Source organism: Leptodactylus fuscus, chromosome 3 (genome assembly GCF_031893055.1).
Source record: "Leptodactylus fuscus isolate aLepFus1 chromosome 3, aLepFus1.hap2, whole genome shotgun sequence".
Taxonomy (NCBI): Eukaryota; Metazoa; Chordata; class Amphibia; order Anura; family Leptodactylidae; genus Leptodactylus; species Leptodactylus fuscus.
The window spans coordinates 47,760,204-47,773,392 of record NC_134267.1 but is presented as its reverse complement, the minus strand read 5'-3'; the positions used below and the strand labels follow the sequence as shown (position 1 = coordinate 47,773,392).

Below are 13,189 nucleotides of genomic sequence, written 5' to 3'. Positions count from 1 at the left end.
TAAGAAATATTACAACTTCTAGTAACAAATACCATTACAACATGGAAATATCCCTTTAATACGACCAGATAAAGATGCACTCTACTTATGAGAAGAGCTTCTATGGTACAGTCTTTGTGCTGGTGCCCATACAACATAAACACACAAAACTAAGCAAAGATACATACCCAAAAGAATATGTTGGACTTGGTTTTTTGATCATCACCCAATAGCTTATTAAACTGGTTATCAAACTGCAAAATGAAGAAATAACATAGTTTTAGAGTAATGGAAAGTAATACACAGGAAACCTCAGGCATCTAATGGTATCGCAGGACAGAAATAGGACAAGGAATACAAGATATCCAGCGTCCAATATTAAGTATAGAGCACAGGAAAATTCATATATGGAAATCACAGTAGGCCAGCATGCTGCAAGTGATGTCAATGCCATAAACAACATGTATCTAAAATTAAAATCCTCAGTTATAATCCTCATAATTGACAATTTTTTATGCGAGTGTGCAATCCATATGTCCATAGAGGACTAAAGGGTTGTCAGAGACCGCTATCGCCAAATCCACGTATTGTTGTGCAATGGAGGAAACTTGTGAACCTGAGCAGGTTGTCTGCATGTAGCTGGTTTTTGTTTGCCTCGGTTTTACAAGGTTTCGAATTCCAAATATTACTCATAATCTTTCTAGGAAATTGGCTGTATTAGATTTGTATATGTAATAATAGGAAACTGAACAGGTAGTCCTACTAGTCAATGGGAGTGACAGCAGTGATAAAAGCTGTATACGGCAATAGAGTAGATGCTGAATCTATATACAGATGAGAACATGAAGTAAAGAAGGAAAATAATCAAATTTTAATACTTCTGCTATTAATCTTATAAATAACCGAATAAAGATAGAATTATGGTATTTAGAAGACTTACCTAAAGAGGTCAAAAATTGTAAGGTAGGTATAAGCAGTTAAAGCTGAAAAAGAATCACAAGGTGCTGGTTTAGTTTACAGCTAAAAGACTGCATTAAATACTTAAAGGGATCCTATCATTCAGACGACATTTATTTTTAAGTACCACGTCGGAATAGCCTTTAGAAAGGCTATTCGTCTCCTACCTTACATTGTATTCTCCACGCCGCCGTTTGCCTACAATCCCGATTCTTGTCGGTATTTAAATTAGCTCTCTCGCAGCACTGAGGGCTGTTCCCAGCGCTCAGACAGCACTAGGGGCGTCCCCAATGCTGCGAAAGAACTCTCTCCAGCGCCGCCCCCATCTACATAAGGAACGGCCTCTTCATTCTCTTCGTCCGGCGGTGTCTTCTTACTTCTAGGCCTCAGGCAGAGCAGACTGCGCATGCCCACAGGCCCCGAGAAAATGGCCGCTTAAAATACTATGCATTTGGCCATTTTCTCGTGGCTTATGTGCATGCACAGTCTGCGCTGCCCAAGGTCGGAGGCCTTAGAAGTTACAAGCCACCGCCGGAAGAAGAGGCTGAAGATGACGCTGCTGAAGAAGAGGAGGCGGCGCTGGAGAGAGTTCTCTTGCAGCATTGGGGACGCCCCCAGTGCTGCAAGAGAGCTAATTTACATACCGACAAGAATCAGGATTGTAGGCGAACGGCGGCATGGAGAAGACAACGAAAGGTAGAAGAAAAGCCTTTCTTAAGGCTATTCCGACGTGGCACTTAAAAAAATGTCGTCTGAATTATAGGATCCCTTTAAGGCTAAGTCCCCACATGGTGTCCCTCAGCAGAAAAAAGTGCTGTGTGAAAAATTGCAGCAGCAACGCAATGCGGTTTTTACTGCAACGCTTTTCACAGGAAGGAAACCTCTGAGGACTTTTTTGCTTCAAATATACCTTTGGGAAATCGCTGGCATTTCTGTAGGTATAATTGACATGCTGTGATTTTCAAAACCGTTTTGGAAATCACCATATGTCCGCAGCGTGTATTTTACCACACTGTGGGGATGGGATATGCTAAAATCCCATCCACTACTCAATGACTGTAAAACCGCCACACAAATCATGTCATAATGATATACGGTAGTAATCACTTTGATAAGAATACTGTCTTTATTTAACAAATATTGAAATGATCCTGATAAAAAGGCTCGCCTATGGATATTCACCAATTGGCAGACACTTTTTAACAAATTTTGCACAAGTCAATAGTACAAACAAATCTAAGAAATGTTATAATTTATCTTATGTGATTTATTTCTCACCCTCCCTCCAAAATTGACCTTTATTCTGATATCTTTGCTAAAGGTTTGTTCCAGGTGAAGAATATTGATGACCTATCCTAATGACAAAGCCATCCACCGCTCCCACCGATAAGCTGTTCTCAGCATGAACGGAGCAGGAAGCAGACAGCTCTGTCCTCTGGGTAGTGGCTGCAGCACACGGGGCATTCACACGTTCACAAAGGGGGCGTCCGACACATTAGCATCAGTAAGTTACAATAGTGTCCATTTTTATTCTGTCCTTATTTTAATTCTGCTTTCTGACTTTAATGTTAAAAAATAAGGGACATAAGTGCATTATTTTGAATGGACACAAAAGTCATGCATGCCGGGTTATGTCCATGAAAAAAAAAAAAAAAAAGTGATGGATTTGGTGTAAACAGACACTAATTTTGACGGATTTATGATGGTTCTGTTAGTGTCCGTTGTTAACACTGTGTAATAAATGCTAGCAACAGACACTACTAATAGTGTGTTTGCAGTAACCTGTTTGTCCAGCACACTAAAAACAGAGCTGCCTGCTTCCTGCGCTATTGTTTGTGTATTAACTGCTGAAAACAGTGATTGGGTGGTGTCAGATGATCTTAAGAAAGATCATCAATAATTTTAGTGTTGAAAAAACCTTTAATCCTTCTTGCTAGAGCAGTACGGGCTCATGGAGGTGTCAGACTGCAGCTCACAATGGGAGTTTATGGAGAGTGCAGGTTTCCGCAGTGCTGCTCATGACAGTGTAGTAGGTGAACATACACATCCGTTGTCTTGTAAGAACATACCCATACTGTTTGTAGAGCTGCACCATGTCAGCAAGAATCCTGTGCAAACTACATTTATAGCACCAAACAGCAAGATCTTCCATGACTGCAAAAGAAAGTCCAAATCAGTTATACAAAATACAAACATTAGTTTCCATTCACGGACCATAATTAAGTGTGAAAAACCAGAGATGTAATTACTAGAGGGAATATTCAGTCTAGCCAAAAATTACCTGTTATGGACTTACAATACACCAGTCAGTCTATCATTATCCTCCTACTACCAGTCAGACTGTAGTTTTACTTTGCTAGGTTTTTTTTTTTGTCTGCTGCGCCATCTAATGGTCAATCTGACAACTGCAAAATTCACAATGTTTTTAAATGGACAGACATAGCAAACCAAATCATGAATAAATGTACAAAAGGGTGGCCATAATGGCCCGGTTCACATCTGCGTTTGGGAAGTCTGCTTATGGACTCCCCGAATGGAAACCTATCCGCATAAAACAGCGGTTACCTAAGGAACCCTGCAGACCCCATAGACTATAATAGGGTCCGCGTGGTTTCCGCACAAAAAAAGCGGAAAGAAAAGTGCTGCTTGCAGGACTTTTCTCTATGCATATTTCATGCGGATAGGGGAACTGAATGGCCTGAATACAGATGTGAACCGGACCTCACATTCAGTTGAATACATTTTGCAACTCAACGCATCTCCATGGATTGATCAGTCACAATAATACAAAAAAAAGTGTAATTCCATTTATAGGTTTTATGCATAAATAATGGGGTAGTATTTTGGAACTCCTTTCAGCATTCAGCAATTCACTGTAGCATACATATAGGTATCATCCACAATATCAGAAGACACAGGGTGTGCCAACCAAGCATTTCATCATACACCATTACTGCACCTCCACCAGTCTGAAGTGTTGACATCTGACACAATGGGTGCATAGATTCCTGCTGCTTGCCTCAAATTCTGACCCACATTCTGACCGTCCAAATCTGGATTCATAGGACCTGGCAATGTTTTTCAACTGCTCAGTGACCCAATTGTTCTCTTTTGCCCACGGGTGTCTTGCCTTTCTGTTTCCTTCAACAACACTCAATATGGTTGTCTGCTGTGGTAACCCATCCATGCTTGTGACCCATGAGTTGTGCCCTCAGACATATTAGTTGGAGCCCAGCGTTGTATTCAGCTGCAGTTTGCTTGGCTTCCTTACACCCACAGGATACCCTTTCATTAGTTGCTCATTCTCGACATACTCTCACAGCTTTACACAAGAGAACCTCACAGCTTTTCATACACTGGCTAGTCCAGCACCAATGACCATGATGCCTCCCTTAATGTCACTCCAAAGACTCCATTTTCCTGTTATAATGTGCATTCATACTGAAGTAGCAACTACTTACCCTCCGATCAGATGTCACCAATCGAAACTCTTGTGTGAGTTTACCCAAAAGCGAACGCTGTGTCTTCCGGAAAAGATGTATAGTCCCCTTTATGAAACAAAAAAAGAGTTTAAATGTCAAAATAATAGAAAAGAAAAAAAATAAAAGCTGAAAGATCGCGAAGATATAAATGAGTGGCATTAAAGGGTTTGTCAAAGATCATATACAGATGGCCTATCCTCAGAAGGCTTTGTACACCGTGTATTGGCCATGCTGGGATACCAAAGCTCAGTTCCCATTTACTTGGAATGTGTAGGGCCTCAATATCTGACCTTAGACTACCACTTTAAGAAAAAAAAAAAAAATCAACACAGTTGAAAAGTCACTTTAAAGACATTCTGTAGCAGACAGTTGTAGATAAATCTTAAAGATATCCATCATATCCCAAAGCCAGTATTCAATGCAAATGCATTTGGAAACATCATAGAACCTTTTGTCATATAACATAAAACATATCTGTAGGCTATAACAAATCAAAGCTATTCCTTCAACACAAGCCGCAAGCATTGATCACCAAGTACCAACTTGTCAGGGTTTCTGAAAGGAAAACAAGAACATACATTTATATCTGATATAAAAGGGTTGTCCAAGACCCCATGTGTTTTGGATACTGATCCCACAGCTCATCTGTATCTGATCAATGGGAGTCCAACACCAGGACGTGACACCGATCATCTGATGTGGCTGCTGGAAGGTATATACTGGGTATATAAGAAGAAACTTTGAAGAAACTGGCAGAGGTGCAAGGCTTTGGAGTGAATATAACGAATAGCCTTGGTCACCGGATTACTAGTTGGTGAATAATACAGGGGAGGTTTAGGGTAAGGTCACTCAGGGTTTTTTGGTCCAGAACCTGAGGCAAAGGCCGCCTCAGGTTCCAGACCAAAATACGTGTAGCTGCGACTGGATACCAATGCAGTGCTCCGGCATTCAGTCGCGCACTCTGCTCCGGATTAGGCCCAAATGAATGGACCTAGTCAGGAGGGAGTGTCTTCAGACGGATGTTGTGAGGCGAATCTGTCTAAAAGAATGAGCAGCTCGCTTCTTTTTTCCGGGAGCCCAAAAAAAAGGACGGACCGGCCCTCATTAATTTCAATGGGAGCCATCTTTTTGGTCAGGATTTTGAGACGAATACGGCCTCAAAATCCTGACCACAAAACCCCATGTGAACTTACCTTTATAGTTTTGCCTCCTTCTTCGCCGACTTTGTTAGGTCCAGTTCACATCTACGCATGGGTTTCCGTTCAGGGAGACTGCTTGGGGAAACCCAAAAAGAAACCTAATCCGCATAAAAAAAGCGATTACCTAAGGAAACCTACGAACCCCAGACTATAATGGGTTTCATTTGGTTTCTTCACAAAAAATGCAGAGAAAAGTGCTGCTTGCAGGACTTCGGTTTCCGTATGTTTCATGCGGAGATGGCAACGGAATGGCCCAAACGCAGTGACTTTATTCTGCGGCAGAACAAACAGAAGGTCCTTATGTCACTGGAGGTCAAGTAGCTCTTCACTCACTCACGTCCATTTCATTGTCCACTTCTCACAAAAAAAACCATCAGTAACTGAGCAGTGTCAGAGGTATCTGGGCTTTTGTTGCAGGCTAACAAATATAAATCAGACTCCACTCCTTTTGCCTCTGTCTCTTAGATGATGAAACGTCTTCAATTCTCCATGCCGCAGTGTTACGAGCTAGGCAAACATTGGCAAACTCTTGATTCTTCTCCAGACAAGTGTTCTCCACCATTTTCATCATGGAGTCTTTAATAAATTCACCCTCAGTAAAAGGTTTGCAGTGCTTGGCATTCAGCATTTGCACCTCGTAGCCCACTTTTGTGGCACACGGGCTCTAGTGAAAAAGTGCCGCTGTGCCGTTAAAACAGCTTCCAAGTGCTTCAAATGTTGCCATGTTTGTTCCCAGTTAGCTTGCTCTAGATAGTTAGCGTGGTTCATCCGGTAATGCCTCGATATTGAATTCCTTGAAAACAGCCACAGTCTCTTAGCAAATTAGGCAACAGTTTATTTTGTATTTCACTTTCCACTAGTCCAGGAAGCGGCGGCTCTCACTGTCAACTTTCATTTTTTTATTTACAGTCCTCATTTTAAAAATGGGATGGAAAAGATCACACAAGGGTCAAGCAGCAAGAGTACGGCCACGGAGGTCTACTGCCATCTTCTGGTGAAATAGTAAATGTTTGTACTTGTGTATTTCATACTGTGGTCTAGTGTCAGACTGTGTGTCTAGGGCCCAACAGTGGAATTGTTTCTAGGGGCCCACTACCAGGAACTTATAGATCAGCTTCTACTGAGACAGCACGGCTACAGGTAATAACATGATGTTAGCCATACTGCTCACCTGCCCTGCGATGTGCACCTCCTAAACTCTGCGCTATACTCTGTATGGTAAGTGAGCAGCATGGCTACTGGAATTGTTAGAATAACCTGTAGCCGCACTGTCCTGGAAAAACTGATCTGCAGAGGTCCTGGCTGTCAGACCCCTACAGGTGTAATTTTGATGGCCTATCCTCTGCACAGGCCATCAATATCACTGCAATTTATGGACAACCTCTTTAAAAGGGTTGTCTGTGCCTAATGTCTTTATGGCCACTTCAGTAGCCCCCATACTGAATGGGCAACAGTGATGGGGCCATTATACTGTGTGGAGTAATGGGGGGCAAACATCCTCTGGGGGTACATTAAAGGGATTTTTGTTCATTTTTTTATGGTCTATCCTCATAATAAATACTTGATCAGTAGGGGGCTGATATACCGCCCTATCAGCTGTACAGAGTCACATCCGGCATCCGTTTTGTACACAGTACAGAGCCGGAAGCAGAAAGCTCCATTTGCTGTATGGTAGCTGGGCGCCATCACTGCTGGTCAGCTCCCACTGATTTCAGTAAATGCTGAGATACAGTGAAGTTGCCTGGGCCCTATACAGTGCATGGAGCTTTCTGCTTCCAGCCCCTTATTTATGTACAAGACAGGCGCCAGAAGTGGCTCTGTACAGCTGGTGTAGGCCACCTACCAATTAGGTACTTACAGCCTATCTTCCGGGTAGACCATGAAAAAAATATAATGGCCTCATCCCTGGTCCCTATACAGTATGGGGGGGACCAGTGAAGAGGCCACTATATGGACCATACAGTCGCCCCTTCACTAGTCCCCCCTATAGCAATATTAGGTCATTACTTACCCCTCAGCTCCCTAGTCCCACTCTGTCTACCTGCTCGGGGTGCACTATTGTGACGTTACATGCACCCAGAGTCAGAAGAAGAGTTAAGTGCCAGAGAGCAGACGGGTAAGTATTGGTACTTAGCTTGAAGTGGCCTGTGGCCCACAAGTCGGCAAGTGGCCGAGTAGAAGAAGCAGGTAGGCCATGCTTCTCCTCGGTTCTGTCAATCCGGTTTTAAAAACCAGATCGGCAAAACCAGGCAGAACCTGTCAGCATTCACTTACTGCTCCTGCTCACGGCACCCTCTTCAGCCTTTAATGGGCCCCGTGTACTGCACATCAAATCCAAATGATGTAACGTGTGGTGCACAGAGGCCCCCTAGAAGCTAAAGAGGGAAGAGAAGACCACGAACAAGAGCGAGTTTAGGCAAGTTAATAGGGGCCATAATAACTGGACTTCCACTGCCTACTGAAAAAGCAGGAGGGGGGGGGGGGGCAACACGGTGGGGTGGCTCAGTGGTTATGAGGCTCCTAATCTACATTATAAAAAAAAAAAAAAAAAAAAAGTAGTAGGGGTCCAGCAAGGCCCCCTTTAACCCACCTGGGGAATCACCGGCACCTCGGTGGGCTAGTCCAGGCCTGCTATAGTCAACAGTGCTAGCGGACCGCATATTATTGATTTTATGACAGAAGCTGCGAGCCGGTGGGAATTTGAACACTGGTCACATTTTGGACATGCCTGCTTTACAGACTATTGCTGCTTGCTGGTATCAACCTACTGCATTTCTTAAGTGCAGGATATAGTTTTATACCCACTGATCAGATCCTGATGATCTAACCTGCAGATAGGTCATCAGCCTCCCATACACATAGGGTATTGAACAACCACATTAAGAATTTCATGAAACTGAGGAAACAAGACCAACCAACTGGTTAATTCACGTTTACAGGTTCACACATGGCAAATTTACTGTAGACATTTCTTAGCGCCTTGCTGAAGTTTTCAACTGTAATCATCTGAGCTCTGGAGAGACCTGCTTATATATTAGAAATAACTCTTATCCACTACAGGGAATGCATTGGTTACTTTATTATACCACTGATAAACCCTTTAAGCTGCTATAACTTTAGCCTTACCCTATGTGGCCTCAGCCTAAGGCCAGTTGCCCATGCACTAATCGCCAGAGTGATTGAACTGGCAGCCATATGCCACCCATGCACAGGCTGCACTTCCGTGGCTCCATTCATTCAATCAATCAGGAGGAGCCACAGAAGCAAAACCAGACAAGAATAGGTCCTGTCGGGAGTTATTCATACTGGACTGTCAGCCCGCACATGGGACCATCTATGGCACAGTCGTGTGTGTGGACTGACAGAAATTAATTGGTTAGTGTGCTGTCCTGGAAAAACCCCGATTGCACAATGATCTAGCCCACGGTCATCTGCAAGGGGCCTCAAGGGATTTTCCAGGTACACTGGAAAAATAAAAAGAAGTGATGCTCATCTACCCCTGGTCCTCTGTTTCCATTCCATCCTCTTTAGGTGAATGCTACGGCCAATACCGTGAAATGTGATATCTTATGCTAGGTTCACACTAACATTCGGGTTTTTACGTCCTTTGGGTCTGCACGTGGACCCAAAAGACGGAAACCCTGCCTGCTTAAACAAAAATTACACGAGGAAACCCACAAACCCCATTAACCTAAAATGGTTTCTGCCTTTTTATGCTGAGACCAGCGGAGAGTAAAGTTCTCCTTGCAGGATTTTTCTCTCTGCCGATTTTAACACAGAGAGAGTCAAACACTAGTGTGAACCTAGCTGTAGAAGTGACATGCCTGCTACCAAACATGTGACTACTAAAGCCTGTTAGAGTTGCTTCACTTCCATCCAAACCAGCGCCTGCAATGCAAGAACAGCAGATACGGTGAAGAGGGGTATCATTTTTTTTCTTCTTTTTACCCCACCCCCAGCGAAAAAAAAATCCATTATTGAAGTTTAGGAATGACTGAACGCAGTAGATGGCTGCACCGGATTGTCCTTTAAAAGGGGGCGTTTTCAACCATTACAGTGGTCCCTGGACGTTCGCGGGTCTGACTTTCGCAGAAGGGCTATACCATGGGTTTTAATATTAATGGAAGGATACTCCGTTGTTTTTTTTTGAACACCACGGGTTTTCCCGCAGCCGCTCATCAATATCATCAGAAAAGTTTTGTGTATCTTCTTCAATGGTGAGTATCCATATCACTTCATATACTGTACTGTACTGTACGTAGACTATTTTGGATATGAACAGTATTGCAGGACATCCCCTAACATGAGATTAAACACCGCATCTCCACTTTGCGGAAATTTGACGTTCGCGGGCGGCCTTGGAACGTATCCCCCGCAAAAGTCAAGGGACCACTGTGTTATATCCTATTAAAAAGAATGGGCATCATGGAGGGGGGAGAGAATGTCACTGGTTTATGACTAACTATATCAACCAGAGAGGGGAAGGGAAGACGGTCTGATCTGCAGGGGTCCAACAGATGGGAGCCCCAGTGATCACAACAGCAGAGCCCCATGTGAATGGTTCGGTAGTGCACATGTATGACCAGAGCTCCTTTCACTCCTATGGGACGGATATGATGGTGTCCTCAGATCTGTGCATCAGTCCCATTACAAGAGAATGGAGTGGTCCTCACACATAGCACTACCAGTCCTCACACATAGCACTACCAGTCCTCACACATAGCACTACCAGTCCTCACACATAGCACTACCAGTCCTCACACATAGCACTACCAGTCCTCACACATAGCACTACCAGTCCTCACACATAGCACTACCAGTCCTCACACATACCACTACCAGTCCTCACACATACCACTACCAGTCCTCACACATACCACTACCAGTCCTCACACATACCACTACCAGTCCTCACACATACCACTACCAGTCCTCACACATACCACTACCAGTCCTCACACATACCACTACCAGTCCTCACACATACCACTACCAGTCCTCACACATACCACTACCAGTCCTCACACATACCACTACCAGTCCTCACACATACCACTACCAGTCCTCACACATACCACTACCAGTCCTCACACATACCACTACCAGTCCTCACACATACCACTACCAGTCCTCACACATACCACTACCAGTCCTCACACATACCACTACCAGTCCTCACACATACCACTACCAGTCCTCACACATACCACTACCAGTCCTCACACATACCACTACCAGTCCTCACACATAGCACTACCAGTCCTCACACATAGCACTACCAGTCCTCACACATAGCACTACCAGTCCTCACACATAGCACTACCAGTCCTCACACATAGCACTACCAGTCCTCACACATAGCACTACCAGTCCTCACACATAGCACTACCAGTCCTCACACATAGCACTACCAGTCCTCACACATAGCACTACCAGTCCTCACACATAGCACTACCAGTCCTCACACATAGCACTACCACATAGCACTACCAGTCCTCACACATAGCACTACCAGTCCTCACACATAGCACTACCAGCCCTCAGACATAGCACTACCAGTCCTCACACATAACACTACCAGTCCTCACACATAGAACTACCAGTCCTCACACATAGCACTACCAGTCCTTACACAGTGTCCTCCATTCTTGTGAGCACTGACAGTCGCCCCCTAGCACCCAGACACTTGTACCCGACCCCACTTCCATCCCTGCCCCCACAGACCAGCGCCAGGACTGCTCATCCATTCCTGGACAACTCCTTCTATTACATATGGCGCACTCAGGGACGTCCACATACAGGCCAGAGACTACCATAGTGAAGTTACAGGGCAGACATCCTCCATGTGACACCTATAGCTCAGGTCTATGTATGAAGGCAGTGCGCGAGCAGCCAGGTCACTGCGCTGTCATTCCTTCTACTTTATGTCGCCACATAGCCGTCCCTATCGTGACACATCCCATCTCCCGATAAGTCTCCGCAGCAGGATACACGGCACTCACCATGTTTAGGAACCCGGGGCCGGAAGAGCCTCTGAATGGGGGCGGACCACGTTGGCATAGAGACCGGCTTCTCATTCATTGGTTGGTTGAATGTAGAGCGTCACGTCACGTGTCTATTATATCTACGTGGCCGGAAGCCATCTTTACTTTGGGAATGTTCCGATGTCTATGGAGTATGCATAAATGAGAGTAGCCTGTAGGGGGCAGTAATCGACCGAGTTACAAGAGGGAGAGATTTGTGATTCTTGTCATTCTCTAGATAATTGACCTTGGCCATTTCTTCTATAATTTGGCTCCTTCAATTATAATTTCTATTTTCATTACAATTATTGGCCCATCTGCTAGATAAAATAAGAAAGTGAAATCCACCATAAATCAAAGTCAGTTAAGGTGAATTCACACCCTGAAATGTTTGCAACTGAAAATCAATCAGTTTTATTTATGTGAATGTGGTCGTGTCTAAGAAACGCATGGCTTTCTGCAACCCCAGTCACATCAATGAACTTACTGCAGGTTTTTGCAAATCTGTCTCTGATTCTAAGAAACTGGAAGAAGTTGGGGGAAAAGCTTCAATTCTGCGTCCTATTGATCTCAACAAGAATCAGCCAGAGTTGTTTCAGGGATTTTTTCTTGGAAATCCACAGCAAAATTGAGCAGAATACGTATTTTTTCAGTGTCCTGGTACAATCACTTGATTCGAGGTGGAATCTGCCCCAAATCCACCATGTGAACATAGCCTGACTCTGACTCCAACATAAATGGCTTAGGCCTGGTTCACATCTGCATTCGGTATTCCGTTCGGGAAATCCGCTTGGGGACCTCCCAAACGGAATACCGAAGACATTAAAAAGATTAGCAAAGAAAGCACATGGACCCCATAAACTATAATGGGGTCCATGTGGTTTCCGCACGGTGTCTGCATGAATCATGTGGAGAGAAAAGTGCTGCATGAAGTGCTTTTCTCTCCACATTAATCTCAGGAGAGGAGTTGGAGGAGGAGGCTCCTCGTGCCTGCAGTTGTGCAGCACAGTTTTTTGAAAACCTGGGAATCGTCCATGCTTTTCCTTCATTTGGGTAATGGGTTAGACATGGAATTGCTAATAAAGCAATTTTCTGGGCAAATGATATTGATTACTTATCTTTAGGACACCTGGGACCCCAATTTGTATAGAAACTGATCTGTGGTAAAGGAGCACAGCCACTACATAAAGAATAGAGCTGTCTGCTTCTGGCTCTATTCTCTGTATAGCAACTACTGAAAACCCGGACAATCTGATATCAATGACCAATTTCAAAGATAGGTCATTCAAACAACAACTTACATTTTTTACAGTGAGGGTGTTATTACACTCCTGTTTTTACTTGCATTGATGGATGTTTCTTGAAACACCACATTTTGCATTTTCAATCAATGTTAGTCATTTTCATTGGTGTACAAAAGGCAGCACATGCATTAATATTAGTAAAAACACTATGAATAATGGTTCCCTAAGAGCCATGGACACATCCTTGTGAAACCAGTCAACCAGTCCAGTTTCTCTGCGATATAAATCATTGAACATCTATAAAG

The 13,189-nt window shown here is 43.9% G+C and overlaps 1 protein-coding gene across 1 annotated transcript in view; it reads right to left on the bottom strand.

Moving 5' to 3' along the window:
- Positions 1-11,660, bottom strand: part of SLC30A6 (solute carrier family 30 member 6) — a 28,843-nt gene extending 17,183 nt beyond the window's left edge. The window contains exons 1-5 of the mRNA XM_075267553.1: positions 11,620-11,660; positions 4,398-4,484; positions 3,006-3,090; positions 920-962; positions 168-233 (exon numbers count right to left, since the gene is read on the bottom strand). Coding sequence (XP_075123654.1) covers positions 168-233; positions 920-962; positions 3,006-3,090; positions 4,398-4,484; positions 11,620-11,622 — 284 coding nt within the window. The 5' untranslated portion in view covers positions 11,623-11,660. The remainder of the gene's footprint in view (positions 1-167; positions 234-919; positions 963-3,005; positions 3,091-4,397; positions 4,485-11,619) is intronic.
- Between the last annotated feature and the right edge of the window lie 1,529 nt (positions 11,661-13,189).